The sequence below is a fragment of the Melospiza melodia genome, chromosome 3 (assembly GCF_035770615.1).
Source record: "Melospiza melodia melodia isolate bMelMel2 chromosome 3, bMelMel2.pri, whole genome shotgun sequence".
Taxonomy (NCBI): Eukaryota; Metazoa; Chordata; class Aves; order Passeriformes; family Passerellidae; genus Melospiza; species Melospiza melodia.
The window spans coordinates 21,764,619-21,786,925 of record NC_086196.1 but is presented as its reverse complement, the minus strand read 5'-3'; the positions used below and the strand labels follow the sequence as shown (position 1 = coordinate 21,786,925).

The 22,307-nt window shown below is 41.4% G+C and overlaps 1 protein-coding gene across 3 annotated transcripts; it reads left to right on the top strand.

Moving 5' to 3' along the window:
• The first annotated feature begins 1,654 nt into the window (after positions 1-1,654).
• Positions 1,655-21,762, top strand: BEND3 (BEN domain containing 3). 3 transcript variants are annotated; one of them, XM_063150962.1, is made up of 4 exons: positions 1,655-1,743; positions 11,303-11,347; positions 11,788-12,008; positions 16,915-21,762. In XM_063150962.1, the coding sequence occupies exons 2-4, from the start codon at positions 11,314-11,316 to the stop codon at positions 19,174-19,176; spliced, it is 2,517 nt and encodes an 838-aa protein (XP_063007032.1). In that variant the 5' UTR covers positions 1,655-1,743; positions 11,303-11,313; the 3' UTR covers positions 19,177-21,762. The 3 variants fall into 3 exon arrangements, with proteins under 3 accessions (XP_063007032.1, XP_063007031.1, XP_063007033.1); XM_063150961.1 differs by lacking the exon at positions 1,655-1,743 and adding an exon at positions 2,442-2,511; XM_063150963.1 differs by lacking the exons at positions 1,655-1,743; positions 11,303-11,347; positions 11,788-12,008 and adding an exon at positions 13,057-13,198.
• Positions 21,763-22,307: the final 545 nt, after the last annotated feature.

The window sequence follows — 22,307 nt, the reverse complement described above, 5'->3', positions numbered from 1 at the left end:
AGCGCTAACAGGCTCAGAAAAGTTCGCGGGAAGTGCTCTTTATCTCCAAAGAGAGAATGATGCGCTAACTGCAGAACGCTTGTGTTGCTAATAAATGTATCCTTCGTTGGAGTGATTCATCGGAGGAGTTACAATGCTGGTGGTTCCCGCTTTTAAGGGCTCCTTTTAACAGCTGTCTATCAACAGCAATAATAAAAGGAGCAGTCAAAGTTAAAATCAACAAACTATTATCTGTTAGGATTATTCATGGATATGACACTGTAAACATACCAAAAGTCCCAAATGCTAAATTTAGAAGAGCGACATAAGTGGAAGAACAAAATTTTAGAGAACTGCATCTAAAGAAAGCGCCAAAAATCTGAAATGGTGAGGATTTTTTATTTTAAGAGGCACTCTTTGTATTGTTCATTTCAGAGGAAACAGCATGTGACTAGGAAAGTGCTGAGCTATTTATGGGGCAGATTTATCTGAGATTTTTGTCCAGTTATTTCTCAGTTGACTTACATGTCTTTGTATTGCTTCTGAATTAAAAAAAAGTTTGAAAAAACAAACGAAATGTTTATCAGTTACATTCACAGCACTGCTCAGAGCTCACGAGTTCTACCTCCACATTTACTTGCCGCTTGGGCAGTGTGTATTTGCCTTGTAACTTCTATCAGATAAATCCTCCATGCTGCACAGAATCCATCATGCTTCATGGCAGCATCAGCCCTCACCTACTCATTTTATAATAAACACCTTTTATAAACATCTTTAGACTGAACTTCTTTTATTCTGGAGAAAAAAAGAAAACGTAAAGCAACTACAATATAATTAGAGCACTTGGCTGTGTACTTTTATTAACAGCAAAATTAATCTATTTATTAGGAACGGCAGCACTGGCTGAGTTCATTGTGTAAGCAAAACATTTCCCAAAAAATGCTAAGTTCCAAAGGTGTGTTATATATAGCCAAAAAAACATAACTGCTAGAACTGACCATAGGTTACAAAACCAGACTTCGCTCTCCCACTTTTTTTTTTTTGAATTATTTTTTAATCTTTGGGAAACGGTTTGGTTTTCTACAAGCTGTTAGTCAAAAGGGCACGTATGATTTGGCAGACTAATGTAACGTCTTATGTGCTCCTGTCAATTTCAGGGAAGATAAAATCTACAAGGATACTTAATTAAAAAAGAATGCGATGTCTGTTTTATAAATCACTGCTGCCATCTGCCCCGCAAACGCGGAGCATGGAAGCGGTCTTGTGTTTAACCAGCGTGGGAAAAAGCCTGGATCTGAATTAAACCAACTTATTGAAATAACTTTTTTTAAAAAGTACAGGCTTAAGCCTAACGCGGCACCAAACACCGGCGTTTCCTACTTGGCGCTATGCACAGAGACCCGCGTTAAGGTCACATAAAGGCGGGCGGGCAGCGCTCCCACGGGCGCTGCCAGCTCGGGGCAGCGCCGGGGGCCGGAGCCTGCCGGGCCGGGCAGAGGCGGCGTGCGGGTGTCACAGCCCGTGTGTGCGAGGAGCTCTCGGCGCGTCCCCCGGCTCCGCCCGCAGAGCTGCCCCGGGCTGACCCGCGGGCACGCCGCCGTGGGGACGGATTTACGGGATCGGTGCGGCCGCGGCCGGGGTCTCGGGAGCAGCCGGGCGATCTCTCCGGCGGCGCGGCCGGAGCCCGGCTCTGCCTGGGGATGACCCGGATCCCCCCGGTTTTGTCGCAGCCTGGCGGTGGCGGCGGCGGGACGCGAGTGGCGGGTGGGTGTCGGGAAGGCGCGCGGGGGGATGCGGGACCGTGTGCCCGCGCGCGGCCACGTGCTCGCCGCCACCTGCCGTGGGCACGCGGCCCCCGCCGCCGCCTCCCCCGCGCGCGCACGTGCGCGGCCCGCCGCCTGGCTCTCCACGCGAGACCGCGCGGAGCGGCCCGGCCGCGCAAAGGCCGGGGAGGGCGGCGCGGGGGAGCGCGTTTTCCGCGCGGTGGCGGCGGCCGGCAGCGAGCGCGCCCCGTCCCCGCCGTTCCCGGCCCCGTCACGCGGGTCCGTGTCCCCGAGCGGCGGCGGCCCCACGTGCGGGCGCGGGGTCCAGGGCAGGGCGTGTCGCGGGGCGGGCGCGTGGCACTCCCGGCGGCGGGGCCTCTGCCCGCGCGGCACCGAGTGGGCGGCGGGGCGGGCGCGGCGCGGGGGCGCGCGGGGTCTCCAGTGGGAACCGCGCGCGTTCCCAGTGGCAGTGCCGGGGAGGGCGGGGGGTGGGGAGCCAGGGGACGGGGGAGGAGCGGGCCGCTCTCCCCCCCCACCCCCGCTCCCTCCCTCCCCTGCCCCTGCCCCGGGGCGGCGGGTGGCGCTGGCCGCGGCGGGTCGGGGCTCGGTGTCCTTGTGCGGAAATGACACACGGTCCCGTCACGTCACGCGAGAGCGCAGCGCGCGGACCCTCGCACACAAAGAGCGGGGGGGAAGCGCGGGCTCCAGCGGCGGCCGCTCCAGCCGCCCCCGCCGCCCCGGGGCTCCCGTGGCCCCGCGCGGAGCAGAGGTAAGTCTCGCCACCGCCGCTGGTGGGGACGGGCGCCGTTCCACGCACCCCACGGCGAGCGGGGAGCGCCGCCCCGGCGGGTGGGGGAAGAACGGGGAGGGGGGGGCCGAGCGGGGGAGGCGCGGGGCCGGCCCCTCCCCCGGCCGCCCGCGGGCCGGGGCCGCGCTGCCGGGGCCGCGCGGGCGGGGGTCTCTTTGTTCGCCGCTCCGAGCGGCGCTGCGGCGGCGCGGGTCGCGCGCGCCCGGCCCGGGTGCCTCCATCCGCGGGGCCGGGGGAGGGGGACAACGGGGAGCCGGTGGTGGGGGGGGAGCAGCGGAACGGTCACGCCGCCGTCACCTCCAGCCTCACCTTAACCCCTTCCCCCTCCTCCCCCGCGCGCCGGCCACATAGATCCGCCCGGGCAGGGTTCGGACCGGAAGCACCAACCGCCGCCTCCGCCTCGGGCTCGTGGGTCTGACCGCGGAAGCGGCCGCGGCCGCGCCGCGTGCGGTGCGCGCGGGGCGTCCCCCGCCGCAGCGCCCGCCCCCGGGCGGGGCCTCGCGCCGCCGCCGCCGCGCGCGCCGCTCCCACGTGGCGGCCGCTCCGCCGGCCCTCGGTAGGCGCGGGGGGAGCCCCGGCCCCGCCACGGGCCCGCCCGGGCACCGCCCCGGGGCTCCGCGCGGCCACGCGTGCCCCGGGAGCTAGCGCCGGGGTCAGGGTCCCGCCTGTCCTATCATACACGGCGGGAGGAGCGGCCGGCGGGTGGTTGCGCTGGAATTCGTGTCGGTCCTCGCTGGGTCGCGCTCTGAGGGGCCCGGTGTAGGGCACTGCGGGGGAACGGGCCGCCCCTGGCCCGACCGCCTCCCGCCAGGTCACCCGCGGCTTCCCCTGCCCCGAACAGCCGCTGCCTCCGCCCGGAGCACGCTCACCGCCCCTTCCCCGATCACCGCCCGCTTCCCCCGCGCTGATCGCCCGCTGCCTCTACCCTACTTTTCCCTGCGGTGTGTCCACACAGCCCTTTGTAAATAGAAGGGAACAAACTCTGAACCAGCAGAATGCGAGCCGGCCGCGGGCCAGCAGCCATGTGACGGCTCCCACATAGCGTTGACGCAGTCCCAGAGTTTTTTTGGGTTGAAGTGTGAGTAGGGTTTGCGCTGCCACCCATAAACACAGAGTATGCCTGACCCATGGGGCCGAGACATCTAGACAGGGAAAGGGAAACCTTTTCCCTGTTTCCAACTTTAATGATTTACATCTCGTAAAACAAATAATTACCCATGGATGTTCATACATACTTCTTATCTCCTGCTAAATCAAACTCATTATTGGACCAACGGAGTTTTTATCTTTGCGCTAAGTATTTTCATAGGTTAGGTAAGTTCAGTGGATAAAAATAAACGGAAGGTGAATGAAGTTTGGAGGAGAATTTAAACTGCACAAAGTTCAGATGGAACAGTATTTTAAAATAAAAGCAGACTGAGAGGGGAGAGAGGAAAACAAAATGTTTTAATAGACCAGTGGAAAACACGTGGTTGAAGAAAAGACAAATCCATGCATTACTGCTGGAAATAAACTAGGTTGCATTACTGCTAGAAATAAACTAGGTTAGTGTTTTGCTGACCCCTGCAAGATTAAATTGCTGTTTGGTAAAAGTACAGAGGACAGAGTGAGAAAACTTCAATTTTAGGCAAATTGTGAGAAAACTGAGCAGAGTGGTTTTGATTTGTTGGGTTGTTTTTTGGTTTTTTGGGGGGTTTTTGTTTGTTTGGTTTTTTAGGCTTTTTTTTTTTTAATCTGCATATTTAACTTAATTAAAATGAAATATGAAAGACCCAAATTAAGTGCATGCCCTCTTAGTCCTACTGAAAAAGCACCCTTGTTGCAGGCTGGCTTCAGTGGAGATTTGAGGCTTCATGTCCTGCTCCACAGGGCAGCAAAGGAGGTTTTCAAAATATGAAAATATAAGGATTTTTATTCTCCATAAGAATAGTGCTTCCAACGACATCTGCTGGTTCCTTAAAATCTTTGTAGTTTTAGAACTTACTATTCATGTATTTAGAACTTACTATTACTCATGTAGTCAAAATGCTTGTAATGTTGGAATACTGTTTTCTACAGTACTTAGTTTTACAAGGGTCAGTACTGGATATTAAGAACAAATTTTATTGAGAAACAAGGCTACAGCCCCCTATTACCTCAAAATGAATAGAACAGAAAGCATTTGCTTTTAGTATTTCATATGCTGTCTACTTGCATTTTTCTCTTTGCTCAGTTAAATGAGGCAACATTCAGATCTCAGTTTCTTTAAGATGGGTTGTCAGTTTCAAATAACTGTCTTGGTTTTTGTTTGGTAGTGTTTTTTATTAAGGTGATTTCAGGTATTGGACTTCTTTGACCCTCTGCTTCTTCAAAATTTATAAGGCCTTGTCAAAATTATGTAAAATTTGTTGTCAAATCACAGACCCAAATCACTGGCCCATAGACCTGAACAAAAGGCAAACATTGCCTTTAAGAAATACATTTTCCAGCTCTGTCTTGGAGTGGTATTTATGTCTAATTTAGTTGAATTGAATTTGAGTTGCATTGTCTTTTACAAATCGAAGGAATAAAATCTACCCTGAGGATAATTGCAATATTGAAATTATTGAACCCAGTGCTGCAGCTAGGAAATAAAAGATGCAGATTACTTGGCACCCAAAGCAGAATGCAGAACTCGCAGTTCTCTAGGTTTGCTTCTCAGCCCAGCAGGAGAGCTTTCCAAGAGACAGCCTGGAGAGCAGCACGCACCCCGAACAGGAGGCGGCTCCTGGGCGGCCTGAGCAGAGGGCACACGCCTCCAGTCCTTTTTGACTCTGGGACTGTAGGCCTGGGTTGAGAATTGTTATTTCCTCTCATTATTTCCAACTGTTCTATAGGAATCAGTCTTCTAAATCATCACGAGGGACAGAGTTCCACACCATTGCCAGGCACTTGGAGCAGCCCTCTGCTCACCTGCTGTGTGGAATGGCACTGCTTCCACCTACCCCCACCAGCTTTCAGGGCTCTGGACTTCCCATGGGAAGCTTTGGTTACTTTCTGTGCTTCACCCAGTGCATGATAGGAAGTATAGGCAGAGTCTGAGACAGGGAGCAGGACAGACACTTGAGTTTTGGCCCAGATTAATTGATTAATCATTGTCAATTGCTGACAATGAATATATGTACAGTGCTTTTGATTGGCTCTGGGTAAATCATGCTCTAGTTATGTAGTGTAATACCATTGCAATTCAGTGATAAAGTCCTGTTACATGATGGTATGTGTAGGAGGAGGTGCTAATTTTGGCTGTTAAACAGCAGTTGAATGTACATGTCTTAGAAAATTTAGCTAGTGTCATCTCCTTAAAAGATCCGCTTTTTTTCTTTTTGTTCCTCATTTATTTAACATTATTAGGATACATATGCTGTAAGAGGGATGTTGTATCTTTCACTGCATGCTGAAAGCTAAGGAAACAGAGCAGTTTATTCTGCATATGTTATCAAACACGTATTTAATGTTACTAACAAACATGTATGTCTTAACATTTGCCCAAAATGTAGAAGAACAGTTGACATTTTCAGAAGCAATGCTCAAGAACATTTTTCATTATGAGCTGAGTTTTATATATGAAGCAATGTACCACCACGAGGCTTTAAAGGGAATAAACTTAAAACACAATGTCTCAATCCCCGTGTTTTTAATAACATTCTTGTAGCCAGTAATGAAGAATTAGGGACATTCCTGCCAACCTACATGAAGAAGCTAAAATACTTAGTGGGACGATGTGCATCCAAGAAGCAACTTCTACATTTTTACCATGCATTAGTGAATTGAACAATACAATGTTCTGTAAGCAGCAAACTTCTATAAAACTGATAATCTTCATTATTGTTATTATTTAGTAACTTGTTTAAGGTAGTTATTAATTTTCATTTATGATTAGTGTTAACAAGTGTGATGAAATCCCAGTTGCTTTCCACATGCAGCATGTGTACAGTTTTATAGTTTCCTGTGTGGTTTTCACACTATTTTTTTTCATTTGTCAGAACTTAGCACATTAGATATAGGAGTTCAAAGAGTACAGTTACTTTAGTTACAAACAGCAGGACAGCAGTATTTTTTTCTGGTGGAATTTGTTCATTCAATTTTTAAGTCAGGCTGTGAAAATGATCAGTCAGGCTTTCTTTAAGAATGATTGCAAAGGCAGAGAACTACCTTCATCTTACATGATGAGCAGGATCTTTTCTCCCTGTATTGTGCTTTTGTAATGGTCAAAATCATAAGAGGGGTCGGGAAAGCATCCTTCAAAGCAAACACGAGTAATTGTTAGGTGGTAAACAGGAGGAGGAGAATGCACATTATGGGAAGATATAACTTAACAAGCTAAACAAAACATTCAGTTTTGTTTTGTGTATCAATAACTAGATAAACCTTATGCTACTTTGAAGTAGCAATATGTATTATATTAGATGATATGAGAATGAAATACATTCCGAGTATGAGTTGCAATTTCTTTCCTTACTCATAAAATCTGTCGTACCCCAGTGCTTTAAATCTTTAAAGCTTCAGTGCATATTTTGGGTAGGTGCATTTTTGGTAGGTGGTTCACATGTTCCGTTCTACATGCAAAAGCAGCATCAGGGTGGTCGGTAACACTAAATGCACAGAGAAACATTCCAAAACACCTTTTTAAGGTGTTATTCCATGCTTTGGAACTCCCAGCACTGCCCTATTCTTTGAGGTTCTCTGTTGACCATGGGTAATACCTTTTCAATGTGGAATGTCATTACCAAAATGATACAACAGTGCAGTTAAGTGTCATGACCTGGTACATTTTTGGAATAGAGGCAGATGTCTAAGCAAGAGTAATCGAAGTAGGGAGTGTTAAGTCCCTTCATTGAACTGTCTTGTTCATTTCCTAGTCTGATGAGAAGGGAGAGCAGGATCTGTGGGAAGGGAATTTGTCCAGTAGTGACAGACAAGGTGTTCCAGGACTCCCCTTCATTCCCTACTCCCTTGGATTTGGCTGTTGACATAGGTGTAAGTGTTTGGTTTGGAATCTTTTTTCCAGGGGGTTCACCAGAAAGCAGGATGCAGTGCAGCATCTGTCTGTATCCCAGCGAGATAAAGCTGCCAAGGCTGGTTGCTCTGCCAGTCACAGTTGCAGGCATGGGCTTCCAACTTCAGCACAGAGTGTTCACTCTTTCCTAGAACTTGCTAACAGCTGTCCTCTAGATAGCATTGAGCAATTATTAGGCTGAGGATGATAAGTATATTTATCTTCCGTTTTGAAAAAAATACATATAAGATTGAAATATGTTTTGTATACTCAACATGACAAGGAACAACTGTTGGATGTTTGCTTTACTGTATGTATTTCTCACTCAATTGCTTTTTGCAGTATTTTGCCCCAAGATCTTTTAGACTTTTTTTTTTTTCATTCCAGCTTTGCCTAATTTCACAGTCTGGGCTAGAATGCTACCTCGAAACAAACTTTGACAGTGCTACCTCTTTTAAAGAGGAAGTTATTATTAGTAAGAACTGATGCACAGCAAACAATATTTTAGCAAATATGAAATCTTTTCTCTTTAGTGGACTTGAAACAATCAACAAAATTGTTGTTAATCTTACATATACAGGCATGCATGCACAGACACACTCAGAAACAGATACAGGCTTTCTACCTTTGCATAAATCCTAATTTCCTGTGGAAGCAATGATGCCATTGCTATGTTGGTGCCTCTTTGTTGGCTCACTAGTCACCCGTGGGTCCACTATGACCCAGATTTGAAGCGAGATGGTGGAATAAATAAGGTATCATTGAATAGTTGAACCAAGCCAGTGACTTGCTGGTATGAGGAGAGATTTTAATTCCTCCTTTCCAGCCCAAACCTTGTGCACATTCCTGAGCTGGGCCCTTTGCTTCTGTCTTACAAGGAAAGTGACCCAGGAAAAAAAGGAGTTGATTTCTGACAGTTTATCAAGATGGAAGGTTAAGGTGGGCACCCATGCTTGACCAGGGGAGCAGGTGGGGCTGCAAGACAGGAAATCAAAGGGACAATTGAATCCTGTCTCTTAACAGAAGCTGTTATATGTTTGATGTGCTTCATTTTCTCAATACCAGAGTTCTTACAAATCTCACAAAGAAGACAGGAAGCTAGATAAGGAAAGAGATTATTACCAGGGCTCCCAAAAATGAAAAAAAAAAAAAAAAATTGAGTTCATGCTTTTTTTTTGACACCTAAGATCTCAGGTATGGAACACAGTCTTCCCAGGCTTCATTGGTTCTGACACTGATTTTCACTATTCACTTTTAATTGTATTCTGGCAGTTTTCGGATTAAAAAACCTTAAAAGGTTTAAACCTGTATTTCAAATTTGTGAAACAATGTTTTAACTCAGTGTTATTTGACCTGAATTCAGGGTAGCTTTGGCCTTCCTAATGTTGTTTTCTTCAGAAAGTTAACTGTTGCTTTGCTTTAATTTTCACTTCTTTCCAATGTTAAAGAGTGGTTTTTCAGGTACTCATTTATCTTCTCCTTTTAGTTTGATTTTTCCTCTGATAGGAATTCTTCTAAAGCATTCTTCCCATTTTAACAATAGTAATAGCAGGAATTAGAAAGAAAATAAAATTCCTAAATATTCCGTCCTAAATATTTGTTTCATCCACTGCCACCTTTTAATCTTCTCTTCTGCCTTTCTGGTTAACATTTTTCACTGTTTTGCTCCAACGAAGCAGTCTAGGATTATATGAAAAATCATTTTGATCTCCATTTTAGAATGTTCTGTAGTGGTATTGATAGATTTGCTTACTGTCACCTCAGGCTCTCACAAAAAGATTGTGTGTCACACTCCCTGAGCACTGACATCTGTTGGTCTTGTACCACAGCCCTCAGAGCCATGCCTAGTGCAGCATGGAAAAGTGCAAGGAAGATCCAGGCAGTAACTATCAATGTATGTGGGATATCAGGGCAAAATATGAACTGTTAGTACAATGGGATTTTCTTAAGGTCCAGGAGGGCTTTTTGATGGTGCTGTGAGAAGTAGACTGCTGTAGGATTTTTCATGAAGAGCTATAGTGACTTTGTCTAAATCTCTAAATACTGTTGAGTTAATAAGACCGGGTATTAACCCATGTCAGGGCTTATCAGGTGGTTTAAAAGTTGGTGCAGGCCACTTAGCTTCACGCTGTTATGTTTAGAGAGTTTGCAGGAGTTTAAGTGACATGATTATGGTACTGTTAGGCTTGCATAATTGATATATGGATCAATTCATAAATCAATACAAGTCCTGAAATAGGGAATTATGGTGGGTAAAAGGATAAGGTATCTGAGGGGTTTGTAGTAGCTCTACATCCAACTGAGAGAGGCTTATTTTTATACGTGATGATGAAGACAATCTCATTTTATCCCCTTGAGGATGCCCTTTACAAGGCTGTATATAGGGGCCATGTGGAAGATCAGCACATCAAAGAGTATCTTGGCTTCAAGGGTGGCCCAGTATAAGCTGATTTTATAAATCTGTGCATCTTTTGTTCGGGTGCCACCTATTGTAAATTGTACAAAATCTAATCCAGAATGGAACCTCATAGTTACCATTACAGCCATCAATGACCTACAAATTGAAATTCATATCTACACAGCATTCACGTGTTTACAGAGTTTTTAAAAAGTGTTTTGAGATGTAAAAAAAATAAAAATTGATTAATCATTATTCAGGAGAGAGTTACAGACTATTTTTCCTTCCACAACGGATTCTCTGTCTTTCTTTCCCCATCTTTCTTATCAATTTCATTATAATTCCCACTCCTGGGCTATGTGTACACTTTTGATTGACTGGTTTTATTGACTTTCACTTGTAAAGCAATAATATTCTGGGCCAGATAAGCATAATGCTGCGTGTAGAGGAGCATGAGCAGAGCGTGACCGTTTGCCAGTCACCCGCTCTCCAGTGGAGAGTGTCAGTTTGCAGCTGCGTGCCCTGGAAGGGTCAGTGATATCTGACCAAGTTGTTTGCTTTGTAGATCTCCAAAGATTTAGAATATCTTTTAGGAACATGTACAGAGATTGATGTTTGGCCCCAAGTAACTTGCAAAATTAGTTTTCAAGTAAACAGAAATGCAGGTGAGTTTTTCACGTGAGAAGTAACACTAAAATCATGCGAGCATAATAATATATATTTGCTTTTCCCTACAAAACCCACATTATTTAGAGGCTGACAGAGAAAAAGGACTTAGTGTAGATCTATGTGCATTGTTCTGCTGGAATTGATGCAATTTATACCAAAAGATGAAAGATTTTTAAATAAAAACATACTCCAGGATGTATGTTACTATTAATGATGAGTTTTCTTTCTGTGATGACTTTGTGTCAACCACAAGGACAATATGAACACATTTGACTGTAATAATAGCGATTTTGTACAGGGGGGAAGACTTAATACAATTAACTTCCATTTATATACTGCCAAGACACTACAGAGAAGGTTTGAATGACTTTTACATTTGTCTGTACCAGAAAAAGATACAGAGTTTAAAATAGTTCCCTACCTGCTGTGCGTTATTAACAATATAGTTTGCCTGTTGACGGGTCTGTAGATGGCCATGAAGGTTATTGAAAATAACTAGTTGAAAATAACTATTGAAAATAACAAACATACAGACTGGAAAGACTGGGAGTCATTTGTGGGCTGTTAACTCAATACTTCTAGATTAAGAGTAATTACAAGAGGAGATGTAGATATTCCCTGATTCTAGAAGATGCTGATATTTATTTTTGTGTTTTTGTTTTGTTCTTTAGAGAGATAGAAGATGAATTCAGCTGAAATCACTGATGATGATGAAGGTAAAATGATACTTCGTATAATTTTTGATCAGGCAGAAATATTTGTTGATTTAAAGTATTTGCCACCTAATAGAGAATGCAGTTGGATCAAGACAAATTACACTGTTTTTTTTAAAGTTATCTAAAATAGGGCATTATCTTTGTTAGTCATTATTATTTCTGCTCTACATCCTTCCTCCCCTCCAAAAAATCTTCCTCCTGTAATATTATTTGTTTATACTTTAGATTCTTCTTTGGACAAGAAGATGTCATTTATTGGAAAATGGAATGATTTGATTTTGTGGTGGCCCCAATATACACTTACCATAGAAGTAATAAATATAATGAAGTTCTTCAAAACACATTTTCGTATAAAGAGACAAATCACAGAACATTATACTAAAGATGTCATGGTTTTCTGGAGAGGGTGCTTTATCTTTCTAAACATTCTCTTTTTTCAGTAAAAATTCCTAAGAAAAATGTGAAAGTGGAAACAGAAAATAAAGATGAAGCTCTGGACTGCTCAGTAACTTCCAGATCAGCTGAGAAACACTCACTGGATGGTGCGGTGACTTGCCTACAGGATTCCAGCAAACGGAAACAGAGCTCCCTTGGCTGTGATGGGTCAGGAGGCCAGCAGGATGCCTTACCCAGCGTGAAGAAGAGACGCTTTACACAAGAGGTGACTGCTCTACACATGACTGTGATTTTTTGGTTCATATTTTCTAGGCTAAATTCTCTGCTGCTTTAAGTAGAGTGCAAGTCTTTTAACTAAATTTGCATTGGTAATGAGTTTGTTGCAAATGTGGCTAATCTTAAGCCAGTTTGCACACAGCTGGGTGTTCTCTAAATAACGTGAAAGTGGTCATATTTATGAAATATAGTTCATAGTTATAGATTAATTCATTTATGTGAATTATATTTTTGTTGCTCAGCAGATAACATAGGAAGGGGCAGTGACTTGGAGTAACTGGGCATGACTGATTACAGTCCCTCTCCTGTCACACAGTCCCTCAGCTTGATCCTGAGTGGCAGAATCAGGGCTGTGATTCTTTCTTCAGTGGCAAAGATTTAATGTCAGTAAGACATTAAATAAAATGTATAAAATAATACAGTATAAATTACTGTATTATTTGAAGGATAAAAATGCAGGGATGCAGAAGATTTCAGTTATATCAAGAGTGGAATGTATTACAGCATCTGATGTGGCATCCCAGCTTGGGACAATCCAGATGTTTCTCTAGCCAGTGAAGGAGATGCCCAGTCTTTTCCATTATCCTGATCTTGTGTTTCATCTCTCTAGTAATGGTGGATTTTAACTAAACTCTGCTGAAATTGAGCTAGCTTCTTTTTGTCCTTGTTCTTTTCAGTAGGGAGAGCAATGATCATCTGTTCCTAGAAAAGTCTTCTGCTTGTGGGAAAATTCATGTGATGTTGTCCACTCTTAGTCCTTCCTTTCCAAGATTAAAATTCTCTTTTTTCAGCTCTTCTTCAGGAGTCACGTTATATTTTTGTTGTTCCATTTGAGAGTCCAGGCAGACTAGTGTCCAGTGTTGGGTAGTAACATCTCTCCTGCCACCCTCTAGAGCAGTATAATGACCTCCTGTTTTTCACACTCAGCACTTTATTAAAATAACCTAGATTCAAATTCATCCTCTTTTGAATAACTTCAGGCCCTGGGTTATATTTAGTTTGTGACCTATCCTAATGCACGTATCCTTTTCTGCTCTTCTACTACCTAACCAGTTATTCCATGTTGTATTTGCACATTTCATGTCTTCTTTATAGCTGTAGTTCTCTGTGATTCTTTTTCTTGACTATCATCTCTCTGACTTCTTACGGCTGTTTTTTCCCCCTGAATGCCTGTGGTAGGTAGGTTTTAATCTTATTACACGGTTTCTTTCTTTTCCTTTTTCTTTTTACAATTGTTTTCCTTACATTCAGATTCTTAAAAGAGCTTTATAATGTGAACTGTGCTTGCTTTGCATTTTCCTGTTTGCCATTAATAAATTTTAAAGTTTTATTTGAAATTAATTATAACTTTGGATTTAAAATATCAGAAGTTGACCCAGGAATAACAATGAAAATTCATTCTTGGCTGACCCCAATGAATCAGCATGTTTAGTTAAATAACCAACCAGAAATAGTCCTCAATCTTAACAGGATTTTTAAAGTTAATTACTTCTCTAGTACCAATATTTTGTTTTAATTGATGACTTCATTAACTATTTCTATTTAAACACTGGAAAAATCTTAATTATTCTGAAGAATGTTGTGCTTGTATATTTTTACTGCACGTCATATAGGCATCTATCTATGATATAAACAGAGCTGTACTTTTGGGCTGGTAATTATATTACTAAATTACTTTTTATCTGAAGACTTCACTCTTTTTTTTAAATTTTGAGTGCCACTTCTTAATCATGAATTAATTTTTCCCGATTTTCTTTTTAAAAAACAATATGTAGAAGATTGTAGATTTTAAAAAGTTATGTGCAGGACTTTCCATACTTTTTATGTGCCTGAAAGTATATGTTTCTTGCTTATGTATTTATTTATTCTTTACTTCTGTGCTTGAATATTATGCACTATTTTCTTAGAGATATTTAGACTTTGTTTATTAAGCATAACAAAGGTCATAAATGGACTTGAGGATTAAGCAGCACAATAACTAAGCAACTTTTAAAACTTGGCTTAGGATTCCCAGGGAGTATGTGAGAGACTATTTCACAATTTCTTGTATTGGTCGATGTTTTGCAAAATACTGTACTTTGCAAATGTTCATAAAATGTTTAGAACATAAAAACTTGCTATGCAACTGTAGTCTGAAAAGCAGCAGTGTCTTACATGCATTGAGTCTCATAGAACAATATCTTTGCTTCTTTTTTGATAGTACTTTAGAACCGATAATCTTAAATGGGTGCAGTATTATCTGAAATTCATGGATGTTTAAAGATCAGTGTTACAGAAAACTGATTAGTTAAATTGTACATTTTGCAAAAGCCATGTATTTATGGTGTTGATAGTGCTGTTCCCAGATGGAAATCATAGACAGGATAATTAAAAGCAAAAGAAAAGAAAATGAGAATGCATCTGAACTAAAATATCCTTAAATATTTTTAAGGCCCAAATGTTTTGTCATCTGCTGGGAGAACACTGGCTATATGTTTCTGAAATGCAAATATTCTGAAATGCAAATCCATCCTGCAGCCAGATCCAGACACTGGGAGCTGCATTAGTGAAGGAAGAAGTTCAGCTGCTATCGTAGTGTAGTTCTTAGCATGAGCTCCAGAGCACCATGTCCAAAACTGAGACTGCAAACTTTAATGATCTTACTGTCAAAGTAATGAATTAATGTTCTTTAATACACATTCTAATATTGATTTGGCCTGACTGTGTGTGAGGGGCACATCAATAGAAGTTACCCTTATATTGCCAAGTTTTATTATTAATTAATTAGGGAAAATAAACAGCAGGAGGTCAAATGAGAACTGACAGATACCTGGTGGCCCGTGGCAAGCTATTTAGCAGCAAGGTATTTTCGTAGTAGAAGAGGAATTGAAAGAGGCATATGCTGTTTCTGAAGGCATATTTGGTATATTCTCAGTTAACAGGAGTGTTAATGAAAGAGCAGCTTAGGTGGTAGGTCTCACTGGTTGTGTAAGAAAAGTTTTGTTTTGTTCTTTAGATGTAGAATAGTAAAAAGCTTTGTAATTCAGTTTGTGTGCCTGACTGGGGAGCAGTATTGTGCACACTGTCAGTGAGATTTTCATGGCCTGCTTTTAGGTGATGTCTATGCAGGGCTCTGTTACCACCTGGAACTTCCTCTGTTTCTTCACTGACAGGTACAGGTGGGGTATGACATCTTCAGTCCCAGCTTAGGAGCCTGCAGTTTGGTGGGGGCAGCGTGGATTTCAGTTTGCTCACAGTTCGGTCGCTGTTCTGGCTTTGTTATGAGTGGGACTGGAGTGGGACAGTCTTCTAACTGGGACCTGGAAACCAGGTGTCCTAGGCACCATGACAGCCAGGGATTCTGCACACTGAAATGCATCTCCTTGGCATTACATTTTCATTTGATCATCTCTTCACACAGCTTTGGATGTGCAAACACAAGGTTTTGTATGAGGGTAATGTGATGTGAGTGAGAGCAGTACTTGGAAACAGCTTCAGTTTAATTGAATGCTGGTTTCTAAACTTGGAGTGGAAACCAGCTTGTTCTTTCTGAGTCTCCTTTGAGTATACATTGCATTAGAAATTAAAAAATAATTAGATTCAGTTTGTCACTGCAGTAAGCAGATGCCAAGTATGAGTACACATAGGGACCACATTGATTTCATGACTCAGTTCTGTTTCTTAAGAAAGAAACCTTAATTCAAATTCCTCATTGTAGGACATTATGGGGCCTTCACTAGAATTTCAAATTTCTTGTGGCTCTCAGCTCCGACCTGAAGTCTGTGTTTCATTTGTTTTAATACTTGAATGCAAATTCTGTAGTGTTTTATCTAATTCATGTTCTATAGAACAAGCCAAGAAAATTGTTTCAGTATAGAAACATCTACAAATCTCGGAGTGTTTTCTCATGTTTGAATTCTTTATGTTGGATTTTGATTCTGTTGTATCTGCTTAACTTTTAAGAATTGTTTGCAATATCCATGTGTTTGTGAAAAAAACCCCAAATCAAGCCCTGCATATCTACTCTGAGATGATGAAAATGCTTGGTTCCAATTTCAAGCAATGAGGAATAAGTACAAATAATTGGAACATTAAGTCCTCAAAAATTCATTACTAGTTTTATATAATTTATGAATTATATAAATTTCTATAGTTTAAATAATTTAGAAAGTTAGAAATCTATGAGTCTAAACTTCCTTGTCTTTCAGAAATAAAGAAATCTTCTGTTAGGCTTCCTTTAAAAAAATATATTGTACCAAGGTACTTTCCACTTTTTTATTATTTAAATAGAATAACTTTTAAAAATTAATAAATTTCTAGGACTTGTTTAGTACTTCTGCACCATTATAAAGAATTTTTTAAAAACATATATAAACCTTTCACATCAGAAAAAAGGGAATAAGCATATTTTTTGTGGTTTATAGCCTTTGTGACATTTTCAAAAGCTAACCTAAAGAGAGTGCTGGAATGTTAAATGCAGTTGTTGGAGGCAATGGCAAGGTCACAGGACTAGGAGTCAGAAAATCTAGATGCTATTCTTGGCTCTGTTGCTGACTTGTTGCCACCCAAATTCTTGACAGCCCAAGATCCTCATATCCAAGGTGAAGCCTAATGATACTTAATTTGGGGGAGTAATTAGAGCTCTGTGGGTAGAGAGTACTAAGGATTATTATTGCATTTCTGTTCCATGGGGAAAGCTATGAGCCAAAAAAAGGAAAACAAAAAGGAAACCTAAATAATTCTTTACTGTATTTTTATTTTTTCCAGTGAAATTATTAATTTTTATTGTTTAACACAAGTCCCCTGGAGAAAATTTGACTTTGCATATTTATGTAACAATGCCTGCTTAAGGAGCACATATTTATAGCTAATATTTTTAAGGGAGTGTTACTAATACAATATTTGTTCATTTGAAGGGCTCCCTTTCAAACATGAGGAACAGAGATGCTGGCTCACCCACGAATGCAGAGCAGCCAAGCAAGAACAAGAATTCTAATGTAGCATGGCTCTGTGAAGAAGAATCTTTCAGTGACATAATCACTCCATCTTATAAGAAACCTCTCTATGGCATCTCACACAAAATCACAGAGAAGAAGAACCCACCAGGAGCCGAGCAGTTTGCTTCTTATGAGTTGTTTGAAAAAATCAACCCCAGCAGTCCCTCACAAATTCGGACTTTGAACGATCAACGCAAAAGAGACTCAGCCATTGCAGTAGCGGCAGCATCAGCAGATTCAGAATCAAATATATATTCTTTGATACAGAAAATGTTTTACACGCTGAACACCCTCAACACCAATATGACTCAGCTTCACAGTAAAGTTGACCTGTTGTCTCTGGAGGTTAGCAGAATTAAAAAGCAAGTCAGTCCAGCAGAGTCTGTTGCTGACTTCAAGCCTCCCCCGGAGTACCAGCTGACTTCTACGGAACTCAAACAAATCATGGATCAAAGCACATCGGGCGGAGACCTGGCTTGCCGGTTGCTGGTGCAGCTCTTCCCAGAGCTCTTCAGTGACGATGAGTTTGGCAGGAGCTGTAGTGCATGTGGCTTTCTCAACAAAAGGAAACTTGAATCTCTTCATCTGCAGCTTATTCGTAACTATGTGGAAGTTTGTTATCCTTCTGTGAAGAATACAGCTGTGTGGCAGTTGGAGTGTTTGCCTCAAGTCAATGATTTTTTCAATAGATTTTGGGCTCAAAGGGAAATGGAAAACAGTCAGCAGAATGTGCAATCATCCAGTTTTTATGAGACTGAGCAGGTCGAATCCTCTCATTTTATGGAGGATAAAGAGCAGGAAGAAGCTTTGTCGTTGGACAGGAGTAATGTCATTGCCTCAGATTACATGCTGGATGCTCAGGATCTCAATGAATTTTTAGATGAAGCTTCTTCACCAGGAGAGTTTTCTGTTTTTTTGTTACACAGACTGTTTCCAGAGCTCTTTGACCACAGAAAATTAGCTGAAAGGTACAGCTGCTTTGGAGACTCTGGAAAACAACTGCTGGATCCTCATCGGCTTCAAATAATCCGTAGGTACACTGAAATTTACTTTCCAGACGTGCAAGAAGAGGAAGCCTGGTTGCAGCAGTGTGTTCAGCGAATAAATGATGAGCTTGAAAGTACGTATATGGATGGAAGTGAATGTGACCAGATGAGAGATGACTGTTACGATTCTTCTAGTTTACCAGATGATGTATCAATCATAAAAGTGGAAGACAGTTTTGAATATGAAAAGCCCGGCAGACGGTCCAAAAAAATTTGGCTTGTACCCATAGATTTTGACAAACTTGACTTTCCCCCTCCTGATTTTGATGTCCCTGTCCCAGATTACCTGTTGAACAAGGAACAGATTAAAAGCATATATGAAAGCAGTCTTTCCATAGGCAACTTTGCTTCCCGATTGCTTGTTCTCTTATTTCCTGAACTATTTACTCATGAAAACTTACGGAAGCAATACAACTGTAGCGGATCTTTAGGCAAGAAACAGCTTGACCCCACTAGAATTAAATTAATTCGACATTATGTGCAGATACTGTACCCCAGAGCGAAGAATGACAGAGTGTGGACATTAGAGTTTGTTGGGAAGCTTGACGAGAGGTGTCGACGAAGAGACACGGAGCAAAGGCGCTCGTACCAACAGCAACGGAAAATCCATGTGCCAGGGCCCGACAGGAGGGAATTTCTCACCTATGCAATAAACCCTGAGAGATTCCGGGAAGAATTTGAAGGGCCGCCACTGCCACCGGAAAGAAGCAGCAAGGATTTTTGCAAGATACCACTTGATGAGCTTGTTGTTCCTAATCCAGACTTCCCTGTGCCTTCTCTGTATTTGCTGTCTGACAAGGAGATAAGAGAGATAGTGCAGCAGAGCCTGTCGGTCGGCAACTTTGCTGCCAGGCTTCTTGTAAGACTCTTCCCTGAACTCTTTACTCCGGAGAATCTGAGACTGCAGTACAACCATTCAGGTGCTTGTAATAAAAAACAGCTTGATCCCATCAGACTGAGACTGATCCGTCATTATGTGGAGGCAGTTTATCCTGTGGAGAAAATGGAAGAGGTGTGGCATTATGAATGTATACCGAGCATCGATGAAAGGTGCCGGCGTCCTAACAGAAAAAAGTGTGATATACTGAAAAAAGCTAAGAAAGCAAAAAAAGTGACAGGCTCTTTAAACTGCTAAGACTTTGACCACTAAATTATTGTCAAGAGTATGCTTTGGTTTAGACTGAAGGGCCTGTTGGGAGCTGAGGGTTCTCAGCACCTGGGACAGTCAGGCACTAAATTTGTTGCGTTTCAGTGTGTGTGTTGCATTTCTGTTGGCACCGCAGCAGTGGGAAGTGGCTGACTACATTTGTACATGGGTCAAGACCATCAGTGACAGCTATCAATGACTCGCTAAGAGCGTGATATTCACTGGTGCAAATACATGTATTGAAACTATTGCTCCACTCCCCATTTCTGCATCTTCCTTTTCTATCACTTTCTGATAATAAAGAATTTTTTTTATGGTTGTGCTCTTCAAGAGCAGTTTTACATTATACCATTAGAAACAGTATTTTTAATTAATTCAGATTTTCAAATGTGTAGACTAATTTAAATTTGAATGTGCCATTTTCATTGGAAATCATTGGAATATTAGACTTTGCTTTTACAGTAACTTTAGCTTCACACTTGTTTTGTTCTTCATGATGTTGAGGTACTGGAAGTTATAATACTGTGTCAAAGAGTGGGTCAGAATGGTGTCATTTGCATTTTTGACTGTTACATTGGTTTTATTTCTAAAATCAAGAATTTCTGTTGAAGAATTGAGACATGAGCATAGACACCGTGGGAATGGGTTTTTTTTTTTTGCACTGACACCACAATGTGTGTGATGTCAATGCAAAAAATAATAACTCACTCACCCCCGTGAGTTATTGTTTTGTCCAGTGTAACTGCTGGAGTGTCTGAGGATTGCTTGTCTTGGGTAAAGCCACCAAAACAGATCCAAGCCTATACCCATGGAATATCTTCCCATCATCTGCTTGCCACCCTGTTTGTAAAATAGCAGAAGCAACAGCAACATCAAAAAGACCTGAAACAATGACTTAAAAAAATTTTAGACCTTACTTTCTATCAAAATCATGATTCCAAAGGTTTCCAGTGTTGATATTGAATTGCATATATAAAAAGTATGTGCAAAGATTGGTTTTGTGGTGAAATCCAGTGTTTCAGGGTCCCAGCATATGAGCTGTGGCAATGTAACTTACTCTTTCCATGAGTGCAACAGCATCTGAATATTTGGGTGTAGGGATACGGAACTCCCTCACTTTGCCAAATTGTTTTAGTGTAATTAGTAGCTATTTGGAGACATAACTGTGTATGTATAACTTAGGTTCATATGGTCAAGTTTGCATCATTAATATCCTCAAATGTAGCAAAGATCATCCAGAACCCAACATGAATTTGCTGTATGACTTGTCACTGGAGAGTGCTGCTTTAAAACTAGTTTTCTCTTAAAAAACAAACAACTGATAGAAATGGTGAGAGAGAGTCAGTAAAGACAGTGGTTGCCTAAAGAGCATCGCTGGAACACCTTGGAGCAATTGTTGATGTTCTCTGTGGTCCTTTTCTGTTGTTTACTTAGATGGGTCATAGCAAAATTTAAGTCAGTTCCAATGTAATTTTCTATTTTAGCATTTTTAAGGAAGTACAAAATATTTGATATTTTTACTTCAGATTTTTAGAATATATTGTTCGTAGACTCATATTGATCCCTTTGAAAGGAAAACAAAATGGTTTTTCCTGATGGCAAGAACTAGTAAACGTATTGTGTTAAACTGGGAGTAAATCATAGTTAGTAGCATTTGCTCATTTTGCCCATATGCTAGAAACATTCTCAGAGAATGTATGAAAAAAAGTCATGAATGTACTTAACAACACATTGATACTGTTTATATCCATTTAAATGTTTCCTGTTGGTTTAATTAATAGCAGACCATACTCAAAATGGATATCAGAGCAAATACGGCTATAATAAATTGAAATCATTTTACCAAAGATAAAGAACTGATACCACAATGTCTGCATGTGTTCATTTTAGTGCATAAATTTGTCAAATTGAATGTATCAGAAACCAAGATTCTCTTGTCATTGTATGCTACCTAGAAACTCTGTGAATTTTTTTTACATGCACTTTTATAGGATGATATATAAAATAACAGAAGATCTTAACAGCTGTTTAATTTGTAGTTGCAAATGGCTGGCCAAAAGGTAAGAAATACAATTTTATTTTCTTATCCTAATGTTATATGTTTCACCACTTAGTGATGTCAAAGCTCCCAGAAGAATTCAATATATATTGAGCTTTTTTACAAGGGATAGATGTTACTAGCTAGCATGCAAGTTTGAGACATACTGGCTTTTACTGTAGTCATTAATATTAAGTCATAAAATCAGTCAATTGATATTATCTAAAAAGTAGTGAAAGAAAGAATTTGACAACTTTGATCATAAAAATGATAATTTTTGAAACTGGGTGTAAAAATATTTTTGTTGTGTTTTTTTTTCTCTTTTTATTGCTGTGTACATTCCTTTTGTCCAGCTCTTCACAACCCTTTCATGATTCGCTTGATTGTATGATTTATAACTGATGTCAAGAAAATACAGACATATAAATAGTGGCATAGTTCACTAACACAAGCTCTTGCAGTGCATCTGAAGTACAGCCACTTCATCCAGTTGGTCAGTCTTGTAAATATATTAAAGGTATATTATTTTCATACAAGAGGAATGTTGTCTGGTGATTGTTCAGGTACAAGCAGGATTATTTTCCTATAAAGTCTCTTACTAAGGTCTGAGATAACCTTAGGTAGTTGGACAAATACATAAAGGAAAACACCCCAGTTTGCTGCAGCCATTTAAAAAGATTTTTCTGTCTTTCAGACTTCTTCTGTTTAAAAGAATAAACTTAAAATTTTGGAAGTGAAACTGTGATAGGAGAGTGGCCAGATATTGAAGTGTTGGGTGCATAAATAGCCATGCACGCTGACTTCCTATGGATGAGCGTTACTTTCTACCTACTCAGTTAAGGTGGGTGTCAGGTGTCTCTACTTGTTACAGTGTAACTGTGTCAGCTTTCAGTAAGTATTGAATTGCCCATTTCTAAGCTTCCTAAAAGAAACAGTGTAGTATTATTATTTATTTTTGCATCTTATGCATTTTCTACAACTTGAACATTTCCGTAGAAGTTCTGTAAAAAATACAAAACAACACGTAAAAGAGAGGTGACGTATACATCAGTTTATTGCCTGTAAAGTGTATTCAAGTGAC